The 18,219-nt window shown below is 47.1% G+C and overlaps 2 protein-coding genes across 2 annotated transcripts; both read left to right on the forward strand.

Moving 5' to 3' along the window:
• Positions 1-13,488: 13,488 nt before the first annotated feature.
• PC9H_008808 (uncharacterized protein) lies at positions 13,489-14,105 on the forward strand (the record flags this gene model as incomplete). The annotated part of the gene is made up of 3 exons (XM_036778315.1): positions 13,489-13,515; positions 13,571-13,689; positions 13,739-14,105. The coding sequence occupies 3 exons, from the start codon at positions 13,489-13,491 to the stop codon at positions 14,103-14,105; spliced, it is 513 nt and encodes a 170-aa protein (XP_036629743.1).
• A 96-nt stretch (positions 14,106-14,201) lies between these two features.
• PC9H_008809 (uncharacterized protein) lies at positions 14,202-14,651 on the forward strand (the record flags this gene model as incomplete). Its single annotated transcript, XM_036778316.1, has 3 exons — positions 14,202-14,375; positions 14,425-14,499; positions 14,565-14,651. 3 exons carry the CDS (start codon positions 14,202-14,204, stop codon positions 14,649-14,651), a joined length of 336 nt encoding a protein of 111 aa, XP_036629744.1.
• Between the last annotated feature and the right edge of the window lie 3,568 nt (positions 14,652-18,219).

An 18,219-nucleotide genomic window follows, 5' to 3' on the forward strand; every position in this document is an offset into this window, starting at 1 on the left:
TCACTTTCATCACCTGCTTCTTCTTCCCTTCCCTGCTGCCTGGCAATAACACGCTGGGTGTGCAAGAACAGCAACACATGCATGGTGAAGTCAAAGTTGCTGACAGTCATCCGGTTGAGAACTGTCTGGAACCCACCCAACCATGCATTGAGTTGTTCACAAGCCTAAGTACAACAAATTAGACAAGTACAAGTGGCTGACTAGTAGAATCACTTACCTGAGTGTTGAAGGCCCTCTTGTAGTACGGGTTGCCTTGTTTGTCTTTATCAACCACCACCAAGTTGGGGGCATCTCCATTGAGAGGTGCAGGATTGCACCAAGTCCGACAGAGGTGGTCAGTCACCCGGTGATTGATGTAGTGGTAAGAGTCGACAATGATTCAAGTGGTGGGTTCCCAAGCAGGCCAGTGCCCTTGCCTGACAATATGCTTGAGTAAGGCACACCCCTTGTCAATGGCAATGTAGCTGGGGCGTGAGGCAGGATCAGGATAGACATCTTCAAGGAACCGAAGAATCTTGGCCACCCCTTCTGACTTGGCAAACTTGTGCCAGGCAAGGACCACACCACATGGAGCACAGATGGTCTCCACGCAGTAGAACCTAGGAGCAGAGAAGTAGTTGTTATACTTGCTGCCACTGACCTGTTCAACCTCCTGCTCTGCAAGGTCGTCATGCTCTGGCAACTCTGCTCCTCCACCAACAGGCAACCACTCCTGCCTCTCCTCCGGAGCCCTCCTCAACATCCTCTGAACTCCTAAGAGTGAGGAGTTGGCATAGCGAGCACGGTAGACCCTCCACTGCTCCTGGTGATTGACACATGCCTGAGTCCCAGCCACCTTGACTCTGACACAGTCTTTCATGCGACAACGGACCCCCATCTCGTCCTGATGTGCCTTGCAAAACACTCCAGTCTGAGCATTAAGCAATCCCACCTCGCACCCTGGCATGGCACAGTGACGAGGCCCCATGACAATGCCATCAATAACAATCATGCGAACGTCAGCAGGATTGCTAAGGGCAGCCCCCCCAGCAGGTTCAGATGCATCACTGGCTGGGACATCATCAACATCCATGGCCTCAGCATCTTCCACAGCAGGGCCTGCATACTCTGGGACAGCATGATTTTCATCATGGCCAGCAAGAGCAGCAGGATTGTCAGGCTGATTAGGGATCACGTCAGCCACATCCTTGAATGCATGACAACACTCATTGCAAGAATGCCCCTCTGCACTGCAGATGATTCCCCCATCCCCCAGATACTCATGGGCAGCAGTCACGAGGTCCTTGACAGCCATGTTGTCCACAAAGAGGAGCTCAGCACCACTAGGCTCAGCAAGCAACCAGATGGACTCCAAGACAAAAGCCTTCCAGGTATGCCTGCGAGTGAGTTTGAATGTGGTGCCACTGGGCTGGACAAAGGAGTAGTTCCAGAACTCAGTTACTGCAGCTGTTGAGGCATGAAAGCTGTAGTTGGCATTGACAATAGTCCTGGAGACCAGGCGGTCAACCCAGACCTGAGTTCCAACTTTGAGGTATTTGGCGTCTGGAAGGTGAATGGCAAGGCAGCGATTGTTAGAAGGGTTGTTGAAGCTCTCATGGTCAGCCCAGAACATGGAGGAACATGCAGGACATTTCCCTGCAAGTACTGGAACCTTCTCAAAGCACTCGCTCCCCCTAAGCAAGTGTTAAACTATAGGCTATTATAGTTTGATCAGAAGCTTGTGAAAGCGTCCTAATGCACTCTAATTGCCTTGGTAACAATCATTAATGATGTGTTGATGCAATCAATCAATAATATGTAATGATTTGCGCTCTATTGACTCTTTGTGTCTATTACTCTAGACATGTATGGAAAATGACCATCCCAGGTTCCCACAGGTACTGTTCTGCGCGAGGCGTGAATATAGGTGTCCACTAAATCGCGTCCGAATTTGATTAGCTCCGGAGCAGCTTGGGAACATGCCAGACATCATTCTAATGATGGCTCCATGTTTCATTTTTGCTGCTTTTGCTTCCCTGCGGAGACCGAGGCGTTCCGGTGCCTGTTCCGGCCGTCACAATAGAGGTCAACAGACCTACTAATGGGGCGCTGAACGTGGGAACGTTGCATTGACCGTGGGAGTCGTGCGCTTGTAATGTATGTACAGATTGCTAAACAGTGCTTGCGCACTTTTAGCAATACTGTCAACACCAGTCATCCCATGATGACCTGGGTTGTCCCAATGGGTGTTGGCAGTGTCTATGGGTGGTCCCCAATGCGTGGGAACCGGGCGCTTGGTATAGCGCAACTTTGTTATACATTTGTACAACAAGTGTGCACATCACTTCAACACAACCCCCTGATGCAACACTTGGTGGACCCACGTATTGGGGCACCCACAAACAACCCCCTGGCCCAATACGTCCTTCTATCCCACCAATCCCATCATCTCCCTCAGCTTTTCCACTTGTGGTTTGGCCAGTGCTTTGGTGAGCAGGTCTGCTGGCATTTCCTCCGTTTGAAGATAGACTGGCTGGATGCGCTTGCAATCAACTTGATCGCGTAACCAAAAGAAGCTCAAGTCTAGTTGCTTCATTCTGCCATGGTGTTCGGGGTTCTTTGCCACTCTAATCGCTGACTGGTTGTCCATGTAGAGCGTGGATGGTGCAGTTGGCTTGTAACCAATTTCTGAGAGGAGGTTCTTCATCCAGCATATTTCTTTACCAGCAGCAACCCCAGCAACATACTCGGCTTCAGTGGTTGACAGAACAACCATCTGTTGCGCTTTACTGCTCCAGCAGACCGCTCCCAGCCCAATCTTAACCAAGTAACCACTTGTAGACCGCCCTGTCCCTTTATCACCGCCGTAGTCTGCATCACTGTACGTGACGAAGATTTCATCTCCTATGGCGGGATCAGGTCCATAAACCAACTTCATATCCATCGTGCCCTTCACATAGCGTAGCAAGTGCTTTACAGCCTTCCAGTGGATCATGCCTGGGTTCAAGTTGAACCTAGCCAATGTGCTTGCAGCAAAGGCTATATCAGGCCGGGACATTGTAGCCAAGTACAATAAGGAGCCAACAGCACTCATGTAGGGGATATCCACCATCTCTTGTGCCTCTTCATATGTCTTGGGACAGTCATCTGTGGTCAACTTCATACCTGGAGCCATGGGAGTCCCCACTGGTTTGCAATCAGACATATTAAACTGTGCAAGCTTGTTGACAATGTACTGACGCTGCGAGATGTAGAGTTTGTGGTTGTCCCAGTCTCGTGTTATTTCCATGCCCAGCAGATACGAAGTCTCCCCCAAGTCCCGCAACTTGAAATGCTTTTCCAGCTCAATCACAAACTTGTCCAGAGCATCCTTTGATTTCGAAGCAAGAGTGATATCATCCACCCACACTGGGACTATGATTCTGACAGTGCCATCATCATAGATGTAGAGTGAGGGGTCAGAGTAAATCTTCTTGAAGCCCATTGAATGTAGTGCTTCACCCAGCTTCTCACTCCACAACCGAGGTGACTGCTTTAGTCCATACAGAGACTTGTTCAATTTGCAGACTATCCTTCCTTGACCCTTGGTTACACCTTGCTTGAATCCCTCAGGCTGCTCCATATACACCTCAGCATCAATATCACTGTTTATGAATGCCTGCGAAATGTCAACTGAGCGCAAGTGCAGATCATCTCTAGCAGCTAGAGCAAGCACAGTCCTGATGGTAGCATGTCTAGATGGCGAAGCAAAGGTCTCATTATAGTCAAATCCGGGTCGTTGACTAAATCCTTTAGCAACAATCCGACCCTTGAACCGTTCAATGCTTCCGTCTGCATGATATTTGACCCGAAAGACCCATCTGACTCCAATTGCCACTTTTCCTTCTGGCAAAGGTTCCAGTGTCCAAGTCCCATTAGCAAGCAGCATGTTGTATTCAGCTAGTGCAGCCTCATGCCATTGTGCAGCGTGGGGCGACCTCATTGCCTGAGCATAAGTCTCTGGCTCTACTAGCTTGCCAACAGGACCAGTCTCCAAAGCTTCTTCTTCAGACTGTGAATCATCATCATCTAAAGCAGGAGTTGGATCTCGCATTTCCCAGACGTCCGGAGTTGCCTCCCTGGCCTTTGGAGGTGCAGCAGGAACCTTCCACCATTCCCCTGGAGGTCTGATGTCGCGTTTTGGTCTTCTAACAGCCACAGGTCTATCATCGACTTCAGCTTCATCATCACTGTCATCCACACGAGGTGCAGCTCTTCTGCGACGAGGACGAGGTGGGGGTATCTCCTCTGGCTCTGGTGTCTCCTGTTGCGCTTCACCCTCCACCTGTTCTTCTTCTTTCACATTATCATCATCAACAGTGTCATCCTCACTGCTATTGTCCTCATCGTCATTATCAGCTGCAGGCAAGTCTATAACCCTTTGCTGAGCATCATTGTTATCCTTGGATGGTGCCTCTGGTGCGCTCTGCTGACTGGTTTTCGGAGGGATTGGTTCGGAGAGATCGTGCTCATCAATGCCTTTTAGAAGTTGGCCACTGTAAGTGTAGCGCTCATCAAAGTCTGCGCGTTCACAGATGATGACCTTCTTCGTCTTGGGATTGTAGAATTTCCAACCCTTGTACCCATCAGGATACCCAATGAATATGCACTTCTCCATATGCGAACCCAAATGCTCCCTCTTGTCCTTCTGGACATGCACATAAGCAACACATCCCCATACCCGCAAATGCCCAACATCAGGTTTTCGTCTATGCCACACCTCATATGGCGTAGCATGAGCTACTGAAGACGTAATGCATCGGTTCAAGACATGAACAAGTGCAGCCAAACACTCAGCCCAAAAGGCCTTTGACAATCCAGCCTCATCCAGCATTGCAGTGATCCGTTCACTAAGCAGTCTGTTTGCACGCTCAGCCACTCCATTCTGCTGTGGTCTGTTTCGCACTGAGAACTGCCTTTCTATTCCATGCTCCTCCAAATACTTGTCAAACTCTTTGCTCATGAATTCACCACCCTGGTCGCATCTGAAGACTTTGATATGTTTGCCAGTTTGGTTCTCAGCCCATGCTTTGAACCGCTTAAAGGCAGCAAAGACTTCGCTCTTCAGCTTCAGGGGAACCACCACCTTCAGCTTGGAGTAGTCATCAATGAATGTGACCCAATATTTCTGACCAGAGTGAGAATCAACTCCAACATAGTGAACATCAGAGTGTACCAATGCCAACAGCTCATCCGCTCTGTTGGCTGACGAAGGAAATGGATTTGCATGCATCTTCCCAGTTAGACAGGGAATGCAAACAGGATCTGGCTTTGCAGAAGAGTCCAGTGTCAGTCCAACCACCATTTCATCCTTAATCATCTGCTTAATTCCGTCATGGTGTTGGTGGCCAAGCCGTCTATGCCATAGAGTCAGATCCAAAGGCAGAGTGGACGCAACATGAACAAATTCATTTGTATCTATTGTACTACCATCTAAATAGCCTATACCAGCATCATTGATTGTAGCACAGAACAAAAGAACATCATTACGAACAAACTCCATTTTCTCCTTTGTGATATGAACATTAAAGCCTTTATTGCGAGTCAAATACAAAACAGCAAGCAGATTATTGCACAATGCAGGAACATAGAGTACTCTAGTGATCTCCACATCTCTAACTTGTCTACCATTAACTACAGGTCTGAAGAGCACATTTCCGACACCCTCACTATATACAATGGTGTGATCCGCTAGCCTGATTGGCACTCTATATGTGGTATAATTGCGAATCCATTCTTTGTGAGGTGTCATATGAGAAGTGGCCCCTGTATCTGTATTCCAATGGGTATCATTAGAAAATGCAGCACAAGCTTCATCCATAGAACAAGCACTTGCCTGACCAGCAAACTCCGTCGCAGCATCTGCCTTTTCCACTGCCACTTTGGCATTGCTCCCCCCAGATCCACTTTCTTTGTTGCTAGCAATGACCTTCTTCAAAGCTTCGCAATCCCTCTTCCAATGACCCTTGCCCTTGCAGAATGAGCAGGTGTCTGCATCAACTGTGGGGTGACCCCTGCCTTTCCCATTGTATGCCCCACCCTTCTTTCCATAACCCTTGTGACTGGCTCTATTCGCTTGCTCAGTCTGGCGCTGACGATTTAGCTCTTCGCTTCGGAATGCTTGGAGTATAGTATCCTTGTCCAGCTTTTCCATTAGCAACAAAGAAGCTGACAGATGCTTGTATTCATCAGGCAAAGCCCGAATCAATGCTATGCACTGTAGTTCCTCGTCTAACTGCTCAATGGTAAAGCCTGTTGGACGCAGATTTTGGATATTAGCCATGGCTTTGCTAATCCTGACTCCCAAATCGATTAGACCTTCGTTGTCCTCCTTGTGGATTGAGAACAGGTCGTCATAAGCATTGAAGCGTGCGCCGGGCTTCTTGGATAGGTGTGCCTTCTCTATGGCAGCCCACATTCCCACTGGATCATCCTCTAGACCTCGGAAATGAATTCTTTGGTCTGCTTCAACCAACAGGTAAATCTCCCCAGCAGCCTTTTCAGCTTTTGCCTCCCATTTGGTCAGCTCAGCCTTGTCTGAAGGTTTAGACTCCCTTCCAGACACTAGTCTCCACAGCCCCAGTCGCATCAGATAGGCCTTGGCTTCACCACACCACTCCTGATAGTTGGAGTTGGTCAGTGGCTTCACCTTGACCCCATTATCTGAGCTAGAACTAGTAGACATAGTGTTTCAATACAGTTTATAGTCTTGTTTGACTGACAATTAACAGCTTAGAGTCCTGTGATGACTATGAATGACAGCTTAGAGTCCTGTGATGACTATCAATAACAGCTTAGAGTCCTGTAGTGACTATCAATAACAATGTTATACTCTTGTTGTGACTTTCAATAAGCTCCAATAGGCCAAAATGCGAGATCAGTACTCAATGAGTCACTAGATCAATCACAATAAACCCCCAGTATAACAATAGGCAGCAATTCAATAATGCAGGAACAATCAATCAGTGTTGTCAAGTTAGAGCTCAGGGCCCATAACCTGTTAAACTTTAGGCTATTATAGTCTGATCAGAAGCTTGTAGAAGCGTCCTGATGCACTCTAATTGCCTTGGTAACAATCACTAATGATGTGTTGATGCAATCAATCAATAATATGTAATGATTTGCGCTCTATTGACTCTTTGTGTCTATTACTCTAGACATGTATGGAAAATGACCATCCCAGGTTCCCACGGGTACTGTTCTGCGCGAGGCGTGAATATTGGTGTCCACTAAATCGCGTCCGAATTTGTTTAGCTCCGGAGCAGCTTGGGAACATGCCAGACATCATTCTAATGATGGCTCCATGTTTCATTTTCGCTCCTTTTGCTTCCCTGCTGAGACCGAGGCGTTCCGGTGCCTGTGTTGAAGTGATGTGCACACTTGTTGTACAAATGTATAACAAAGTTGCGCTACATAAGCGCCCGGTTCCCACGCATTGGGGACCACCCATAGACACTGCCAACACCCATTGGGACGACCCAGGTCATCATGGGATGACTGGTGTTGACAGCATTGCTAAAAGTGCGCAAGCACTGTTTAGCAATCTGTACATACATTACAAGCGCACGACTCCCACGGTCAATGCAACGTTCCCACGTTCAGCGCCCCATTAGTAGGTCTGTTGACCTCTATTGTGACGGCCGGAACAGGCACCGGAACGCCTCGGTCTCAGCAGGGAAGCAAAAGGAGCGAAAATGAAACATGGAGCCATCATTAGAATGATGTCTGGCATGTTCCCAAGCTGCTCCGGAGCTAATCAAATTCGGACGCGATTTAGTGGACACCTATATTCACGCCTCGCGCAGAACAGTACCCGTGGGAACCTGGGATGGTCATTTTCCATACATGTCTAGAGTAATAGACACAAAGAGTCAATAGAGCGCAAATCATTACATATTATTGATTGATTGCATCAACATCATTAGTGATTGTTACCAAGGCAATTAGAGTGCATTAGGACGCTTCTACAAGCTTCTGATCAAACTATAATAGCCTATAGTTTAACAGGTTATGGGCCCTGAGCTCTAACTTGACAACACTGATTGATTGTTCCTGCATTATTGAATTGCTGCCTATTGTTATACTGGGGGTTTATTGTGATTGATCTAGTGACTCATTGAGTACTGATCTCGCATTTTGGCCTATTGGAGCTTATTGAAAGTCACAACAAGACTATAACATTGTTATTGATAGTCACTACAGGACTCTAAGCTGTTATTGATAGTCATCACAGGACTCTAAGCTGTTAACTGTCAGTCAAACAAGACTATAAACTGTATTGAAACACTATGTCTACTAGTTCTAGCTCAGATAATGGGGTCAAGGTGAAGCCACTGACCAACTCCAACTATCAGGAGTGGTGTGGTGAAGCCAAGGCCTATCTGATGCGACTGGGGCTGTGGAGACTAGTGTCTGGGAGGGAATCTAAACCTTCAGACAAGGCTGAGCTGACCAAATGGGAGGCAAAAGCTGAAAAGGCTGCTGGGGAGATTTACCTGTTGGTTGAAGCGGACCAAAGGATTCATTTCCGAGGTCTAGAGGATGATCCAGTGGGAATGTGGGCTGCCATAGAGAAGGCACACCTGTCCAAGAAGCCCGGCGCACGCTTCAATGCATATGACGACCTGTTCTCAATCCACAAGGAGGACAACGAAGGTCTCATCGATTTGGGAGTCAGGATTAGCAAAGCCATGGCTAATATCCAAAATCTGCGTCCAACAGGCTTTACCATTGAGCAGTTAGACGAGGAACTACAGTGCATGGCATTGATTCGGGCTCTGCCTGATGAATACAAGCACTTGTCAGCTTCTTTGTTGCTAATGGAAAAGCTGGACAAGGATACTATACTCCAAGCATTCCGAAGCGAAGAGCTTAATCGTCAGCGCCAGACTGAGCAAGCAAATAGAGCCAGTCACAAGGGTTATGGAAAGAAGGGTGGGGCATATAATGGAAAGGGCAGAGGTCACCCCACAGTTGATGCAGACACCTGCTCATTCTGCAAGGGCAAGGGTCATTGGAAGAAGGATTGCGAAGCATTGAAGAAGGTCATTGCTAGCAACAAAGAAAGTGGATCAGGGGGGAGCAATGCCAAAGTGGCAGTGGAAAAGGCAGATGCTGCGACGGAGTTTGCTGGTCAGGCAAGTGCTCGTTCTATGAATGAAGCTTGCGCTGCATTTTCTAATGATACCCATTGGAATACAGATACAGGGGCCACTTCTCATATGACACCTCACAAAGAATGGATTCGCAATTATACCACATATAGAGTGCCAATCAGGCTAGCGGATCACACCATTGTATATAGTGAGGGCGTCGGAAATGTGCTCTTCAGACCTGTAGTTAATGGTAGACAAGTTAGAGATGTGGAGATCACTAGAGTACTCTATGTTCCTGCATTGTGCAATAATCTGCTTGCTGTTTTGTATTTGACTCGCAATAAAGGCTTTAATGTTCATATCACAAAGGAGAAAATGGAGTTTGTTCGTAATGATGTTCTTTTGTTCTGTGCTACAATCAATGATGCTGGTATAGGCTATTTGGATGGTAGTACTATAGATACAAATGAATTTGTTCATGTTGCGTCCACTCTGCCTTTGGATCTGACTCTATGGCATAGACGGCTTGGCCACCAACACCATGACGGAATTAAGCAGATGATTAAGGATGAAATGGTGGTTGGACTGACACTGGACTCTTCTGCAAAGCCAGATCCTGTTTGTATTCCCTGTCTGACTGGGAAGATGCATGCAAATCCATTTCCTTCGTCAACCAACAGAGCTGATGAGCTGTTGGCATTGGTACACTCTGATGTTCACTATGTTGGCATTGATTCCCACTCTGGTCAGAAATATTGGGTCACATTCATTGATGACTACTCCAAGCTGAAGGTGGTAGTCCCCCTGAAGCTGAAGAGCGAAGTCTTTGCTGCCTTTAAGCGGTTCAAAGCATGGGCTGAGAATCAGACTGGCAAGCATATCAAAGTCTTCAGATGCGACCAGGGTGGTGAATTCATGAGCAAAGAGTTTGACAAGTATTTGGAGGAGCATGGGATAGAAAGGCACTTCTCAGTGCGAAACAGACCACAGCAGAATGGGGTGGCTGAGCGTGCAAACAGACTTCTTAGTGAACGGATCACTGCAATGCTAGATGAGGCTGGATTGTCAAAGGCCTTTTGGGCTGAGTGTTTGGCTGCACTTGTTCATGTCTTGAACCGATGCATCACGTCTTCAGTAGCTCATGCTACGCCATATGAGGTGTGGCACAGACGAAAACCTGATGTTGGGCATTTGCGGGTATGGGGATGTGTTGCTTATGTGCATGTCCAGAAGGACAAGAGGGAGCATTTGGGTTCGCATATGGAGAAGTGCATATTCATTGGGTATCCTGATGGGTACAAGGGTTGGAAATTCTACAATCCCAAGACGAAGAAGGTCATCATCTGTGAACGCGCAGACTTTGATGAGCGCTACACTTACAGTGGCCAACTTCTAAAAGGCATTGATGAGCACGATCTCTCCGAACCAGTCCCTCCGAAAACCAGTCAGCAGAGCGCACCAGAGGCACCATCCAAGGATAACAATGATGCTCAGCAAAGGGTTATAGACTTGCCTGCAGTTGATGATAATGACGATGAGGACAATAGCAGTGAGAATGACACTGTTGATGATGATAATGTGAAAGAAGAAGAACAGGTGGAGGGTGAAGCGCAACAGGAGACACCAGAGCCAGAGGAGATACCCCCACCTCGTCCTCGTCGCAGAAGAGCTGCACCTCGTGTGGATGACAGTGATGATGAAGCTGAAGTCGATGATAGACCTGTGGCTGTTAGAAGACCAAAACGCGACATCAGACCTCCAGGGGAATGGTGGAAGGTTCCTGCTGCACCTCCAAAGGCCAGGGAGGCAACTCCGGACGTCTGGGAAATGCGAGATCCAACTCCTGCTTTAGATGATGATGATTCTCAGTCTGAAGAAGAAGCTTTGGAGGCTGGTCCTGTTGGCAAACTAGTAGAGCCAGAGACTTATGCTCAGGCAATGAGGTCGCCTCACGCTGCACAATGGCATGAGGCTGCACTAGCTGAATACAATATGCTGCTTGCTAATGGGACTTGGACACTGGAACCTCTGCCAGAAGGAAAAGTGGCAATTGGAGTCAGATGGGTCTTTCGGGTCAAATATCATGCAGACGGAAGCATTGAACGGTTCAAGGGTCGGATTGTTGCTAAAGGATTTAGTCAACGACCCGGATTTGACTATAATGAGACCTTTGCTTCGCCATCTAGACACGCTACCATCAGGACTGTGCTCGCTCTAGCTGCTAGAGATCATCTGCACTTGCGCTCAGTTGACATTTCGCAGGCATTCATAAACAGTGATATTGATGCTGAGGTGTATATGGAGCAGCCTGAGGGATTTAAGCAAGGTGTAACCAAGGGTCAAGGAAGGATAGTCTGCAAATTGAACAAGTCTCTGTATGGGTTGAAGCAGTCACCTCGGTTGTGGAGTGAGAAGCTGGGTGAAGCACTACATTCAATGGGCTTCAAGAAGATTTACTCTGACCCCTCACTCTACATCTATGATGATGGCACTGTCAGAATCATAGTCCCAGTGTGGGTGGATGATATCACTCTTGCTTCGAAATCAAAGGATGCTCTGGACAAGTTTGTGATTGAGCTGGAAAAGCATTTCAAGTTGCGGGACTTGGGGGAGACTTCGTATCTGCTGGGCATGGAAATAACACGAGACTGGGACAACCACAAACTCTACATCTCGCAGCGTCAGTACATTGTCAACAAGCTTGCACAGTTTAATATGTCTGATTGCAAACCAGTGGGGACTCCCATGGCTCCGGGTATGAAGTTGACCACAGATGACTGTCCCAAGACGTATGAAGAGGCACAAGAGATGGTGGATATACCCTACATGAGTGCTGTCGGCTCCTTATTGTACTTGGCTACAATGTCCCGGCCTGATATAGCCTTTGCTGCGAGTGCACTGGCTAGGTTCAACTCGAACCCAGGCATGATCCACTGGAAGGCTGTAAAGCACCTGCTACGTTATGTGAAGGGCACAATGGATATGAAGTTGGTATATGGACCTGATCCCGCCATAGGAGATGAAATCTTCGTCACATACAGTGATGCAGACTACGGCGGTGATAAAGGGACAGGGCGGTCTACAAGTGGTTACTTGGTTAAGATTGGGCTGGGAGCGGTCTGCTGGAGCAGTAAAGCGCAACAGATGGTTGTTCTATCAACCACTGAAGCCGAGTATGTTGCTGGGGTTGCTGCTGGTAAAGAGATATGCTGGATGAAGAACCTCCTCTCAGAAATTGGTTACAAGCCAACTGCACCATCCACGCTGTACATGGACAACCAGTCAGCGATTAGAGTGGCAAAGAACCCCGAACACCATGGCAGAATGAAGCAACTAGACTTGAGCTTCTTTTGGTTACGCGATCAAGTTGATTGCAAGCGCATCCAGCCAGTCTATCTTCAAACAGAGGAAATGCCGGCAGACCTGCTCACCAAAGCACTGGCCAAACCACAAGTGGAAAGGTTGAGGGAGATGATGGGATTGGTGGGATAGGAGGACGTATTGGGCCAGGGGGTTGTTTGTGGGTGCCCCAATACGTGGGTCCACCAAGTGTTGCATCAGGGGGTTGTGTTGAAGTGATGTGCACACTTGTTGTACAAATGTATAACAAAGTTGCGCTACATAAGCGCCCGGTTCCCACGCATTGGGGACCACCCATAGACACTGCCAACACCCATTGGGACAACCCAGGTCATCATGGGATGACTGGTGTTGACAGCATTGCTAAAAGTGCGCAAGCACTGTTTAGCAATCTGTACATACATTACAAGCGCACGACTCCCACGGTCAATGCAACGTTCCCACGTTCAGCGCCCCATTAGTAGGTCTGTTGACCTCTATTGTGACGGCCGGAACAGGCACCGGAACGCCTCGGTCTCAGCAGGGAAGCAAAAGGAGCGAAAATGAAACATGGAGCCATCATTAGAATGATGTCTGGCATGTTCCCAAGCTGCTCCGGAGCTAATCAAATTCGGACGCGATTTAGTGGACACCTATATTCACGCCTCGCGCAGAACAGTACCCGTGGGAACCTGGGATGGTCATTTTCCATACATGTCTAGAGTAATAGACACAAAGAGTCAATAGAGCGCAAATCATTACATATTATTGATTGATTGCATCAACATCATTAGTGATTGTTACCAAGGCAATTAGAGTGCATTAGGACGCTTCTACAAGCTTCTGATCAAACTATAATAGCCTATAGTTTAACAGCCTGTTCCGGCCGTCACAATAGAGGTCAACAGACCTACTAATGGGGCGCTGAACGTGGGAACGTTGCATTGACCGTGGGAGTCGTGCGCTTGTAATGTATGTACAGATTGCTAAACAGTGCTTGCGCACTTTTAGCAATACTGTCAACACCAGTCATCCCATGATGACCTGGGTCGTTCCCATGTGTGTTGGCAGTGTCTATGGGTGGTCCCCAATGCGTGGGAACCAGGCGCTTGGTATAGCGCAACTTTGTTATACATTTGTACAACAAGTGTGCACATCACTTCAACAAGAAGTTGTATAACTTCCCATCAGCTTCCAGAGCACCACCAGAGGCATACTTTGCTCTTTGTTATGCAGTGTATGTGATAGTATCTTATTCTTCTATTTTGAACTCATGTTAGCTGTAGTCCAGCACATGTGGATAGATCGGCGTGCCGGTACTCAGTGTCATGGACAGTCAACCGTGAAAGTGATGCCACAGAAGACATCAGCCCAGTGTTGGGTTCATCTTTTGTGGATGTTACATTGCGAGTCTCTGTCCGTGGTGCTGCAGGTACCGTCACTGCCTGGGTTCCTACCAATCTTCATGGCTCCACATGTGCTTATAATGGCATACCCAATATCGGAACTGTTTTCACATATTCCCAGCGTGTCGCTGATGCCTACTGTCAAATTGATGAGTTGGCACAGTGGAAATTATGTGGTGACGAAGAAGTAGTGGAGTTTGTGACCCCTGGTGATGGCTCCTATTCGTCAGCATGTTTGTTTGTTTGATGTTCACCGACACTTTGCTGCTTTTCACCTGAACCACATCAACTGTTTCACCACTCCTTATAATCTCCAGCTTCTGTCCTTCTTTTTGTCATAACAATGTCATCGTCGTCATCAGCTGTCTCAAATATACTGAGGCAGATTGTGTCAGCTAGTTCAAATTCGACTTCTTCTGTCAGTAGTCGTAAGCCTGGTTTTGCTTTCAGAAAAGCAAACGAAGAGGCCAACAGGGGGCTACTCGCTACCTCGACGAAGAAAGGGGGAAAGCGAAAGGTATGTCATTCTTGAATCAGTGCTCCTCTCTTTAACTGGCATATACTAGAGAGCTGATGACAGCGACGAAACCCCTGCTACACATATCGGTTGTATTTATATCAATCCCCATGGAACTCAGAAAGTATGTCCTCATTTACAGGCACACTTCTGAACTTTGGCTAACCTACACTTACCTCAATTCTATAGCAAGATGATGATATTGTTTGTAAGGGCAACCTCAAGATGGCCGACAGCGCAGGCCTAGCAGAGGGAGAATCCAAAGATAATGAATAAGACTAATTACAGTACATGAGAGGGCTGCTCACCTAGCAGAGGGAGAATCCAAAGAGAACAGGATAAGGATTCTCCATGCTAGGAAGCGAAGTATATACTGTAGTAGCATGAGAGGAATGCAGGATAACTGTACAGTACACCAGCCACAAGTCCGAACGAATATCACAAGGTACAAGGAAACATGTGATAATGAAGTGGAGGGTAAATGCACAGGAGTCGTGCCAGCGACTTGGGGAAGTAAGGGCGAAGAGTAATGAAGTGGGGGAAAAGGATAGAGGTAACCCGGATGAGCCCCGAAGAGTATAGACAAGTCCGAGCGAGTCCGAAGTGTCCGAAACGAGTCCGAGCGAGTCCGAGCGAGTCCGAAGTGTCCGAAGTGCGGGAGGACTCCGGAGTCACCGGACGTGGCTCGGATGCGAAAGGAGTGGGCGGAAAGGAAGTGGAAAGGAAAGGGAGCGAAAAGGAACGAAGGGGAATGAAGGGAATGTAGGTAAGAGTCCATGGGATGAAGGAAAGGAGAGAAAATAGGAGTGTCCCCTTACATTGTTGGTCTCAATGTTGAGGCTGCTCCAAAGAAATACGATATGCTTGACCACCCCCCCCCAGTTACTCGCCTGTGACTTTGAACAGGGTTTCGAGTTCCATGCTCAGGCAACAAGCGGGGAAGTGGGAGAGATTCTCAGTAATCTCTTTCCTGACCTTTACTTGTATTTTGATAGTATCCCTGGCTCGCATCCCCCTTATATGCTTCCTCTTGTTAGGAGCTACACCAAGTTACAGTTGATTCCAGCAAGGTCGATGATGACAGGAAACGATATTCAATGGCTTGTTGCAGTCCCGAAGCGGACCAAATTGTCAGACATGGTGCTCTATCACTGCGGATCACCATTACTTTGTCGCAAGAAAAACCAACTGACATAAATGTACCCTATTACTCCTATATTTGTCCCCTGATATTCCTTTTCTTCGCCTTCATGTAAAGTTGCAGTGAAATTATTTATCCAACAAATGGAACATCTTCTGGAATGTAAAAAATATGTCTGTGGTCAAAGTAGACATACAAATCATCATTTTGTCAATCTCTTTAGATTTAAGCAAAGAGATGCTTTGTCAATTGGTTCTTCCAAAGTCAAACTTTTCTATTGTTTGAACAAAGGGATTGCTTTGTCCAGAGATAAAACATGGCCTATAGGAAAGGTTTACCAGCAGGTAAAGCAATGGCCAAATGTTATCTTTGTTGTTCACTTTATCTTTGCTTTCATTTTTCATTTGTCACAGGAAAAATATGCTGTTAAATAATTTAGCTATCCAACACTTTGTTAACAGTCGAATAATAAATATATTCATGGATGAATCAATTGGAAAATTGTACATTTGAATTAATTACTTTATCTACGGAAATACTGATGGCTTCCTGCAGTGTATTTGGGTAAGTTGTCAGAATTGTCACTTTGCCTGTAACTCACTGGTGGTTTTATTGTCATGACAGTAACTGTGGACCCCGTACCATCTTCCCTGCTGGCTTCTTGGAAACAGAATGCAGCAGCGACCACTGGCCTCAAGTTCAAGCTGGATGGAACTGGTGATGATGGGTGATTTATGTCGTCTTAGCACAAGAGCGAACACTCAAGTATAGTAGATGAACCTGAGCCTAGTGATGATGGCAAATATGAAGGGCCGAAGGCGAAGAAAGCAAGAAAGGGTAAAGGTATGGTTGAGGATCTCAGAAATATATGGCAGTGATTTCATCTGATAATAGAACCTGAAAACCGATGGACTCGTCGTGGATCTACCCCTACTTCATTGCGGCCATGCCCCCCCACTGCTGCTATTGATCTGACCGACACTGACAATGAGATGGAGGAGACCACCCCGATAGTACAGGCTCGATCCTCCTTTAGTGATGAACCAGCTTTACTTGACGATCCTTGGGCTAGTGGATCAAACTATTACTTCTAATTGTGATACTCAGATAACTCCTAGACTTCTCAATATCGGCCCCATATACCCACATACCACGACACTCATTCATCTGATTCAGTCGCTTAACTTATTTCACTGGTTAATATTTAAACTGTTCATATTAAATATGTTAGTTATCATTTTTAACACCTAATACATCTGTTTCATTGTAAATAAAACAAAGGGGTGAGGACAGAAGAGGCGAGCATAGAGGCGAGCATGGAAGCAACGACAAGGCAGCGATGAGGGCATGGAAGCGACGGCAAGGCGGCGGCGAGGGCATGGAAGCGGCGATGAGGACATCGAGGCAACGAGGACATCGAAGCAATGGCGAGGCGATGACGGGGGCATCGAAAGCAACGGCGAGGCGACAACAACGAGGGCATGGAGGCGACAACGAGGCGACAGCGAGGCGAGCATCAAAGCGACAGTGGGGCGACAACAACGACAGCATGGAGGTGACAACGATGAGGCGAGCATCGAAGCGACGATGACGAGGCCATGGAGGCGGCAACGAGGCGACCATGGAAGTGCTGCTACAGCCAGCGGGAGAGGTCAGCCTGTGGCAACAGAATGTGAATGTACACACCTACTACTATTGACTGTCGTGGAGCCAGCAAGAGAGGGAGGCCGACGATATCAATCCGACAACATGGGGTGTCAGACAGTGGTATAACAGTGTAAATGAATACACATACCTGGGGTGACTATTGTCATAGTGGCCTGCCAGAAGAAACGATCACAGCGAGGCAATAGCAAACGTAAGGGCACAGGGCATGTTAATGGCCCATTTTCCCACAGTCAGTGTACAGCTATTTCACGGTCAGTACAGCTCATAAGCGCCTTCGGCATCAATTCAAAAGAAAAGTGTTCGCTAGGAAAAAGTGTCCGTGCAAACATATGGAATTGTTCGGGAAATGAATGAAAGTTCGGGCAACATCTTAGAAAGTGTCGCATAAGGAGCAATAAACTGTTGCTTGCCATTGAGTCAAATGTTCGGTAGCCAGCAAAATGTTTCGGCACCAAAAAATGTTTCAGGCACTCAAGTTTGGCCGGATTAGTCGGGATAGGGTTTTTGGACAGATCCAACTCCATAATATTGATTGCATATTACGGGGCCTGATATGGGATCTTTACCAACGATAATTCCCACATAACAATCTCATACAAGGCCCAGTATTATTTGATCCTGCACCCTGTGCAAGTTGGAGATTCTGAACATGACCCAAACATATGTGGCCCAAGTGTTGAGTATGCCCCAGTCTTCAATGGTCTTGTACATGCCATGCTCCCAGCATCAGCCCTTCAAGCCCAAGTAAGTGCCTGGTATGGGATCTTCTTCAATGATAATTCCCACGTAACAATCTCATTTGATCCTGCACGCTGTGTAACTGCTGGAGCAAATGAGTGTGTACCTATGCCATATTTGTCAGAGCAGATACTTCAATTCCTGATAAAGTATTTTGGCTCAAACCACATATTTCCCTGCTTTTAATAAAAGTGTGATAGGAAATCTCCAACAATATATGTGAACAAAGTGAGTGGATGCAGACCTCAGCACTTTGACAATACTACACTAGAATACATTCTGCTTGAGTGTGTGTGG

The sequence above is a fragment of the Pleurotus ostreatus genome (assembly GCF_014466165.1).
Source record: "Pleurotus ostreatus strain PC9 chromosome Unknown scaffold_6, whole genome shotgun sequence".
Taxonomy (NCBI): domain Eukaryota; kingdom Fungi; phylum Basidiomycota; class Agaricomycetes; order Agaricales; family Pleurotaceae; genus Pleurotus; species Pleurotus ostreatus.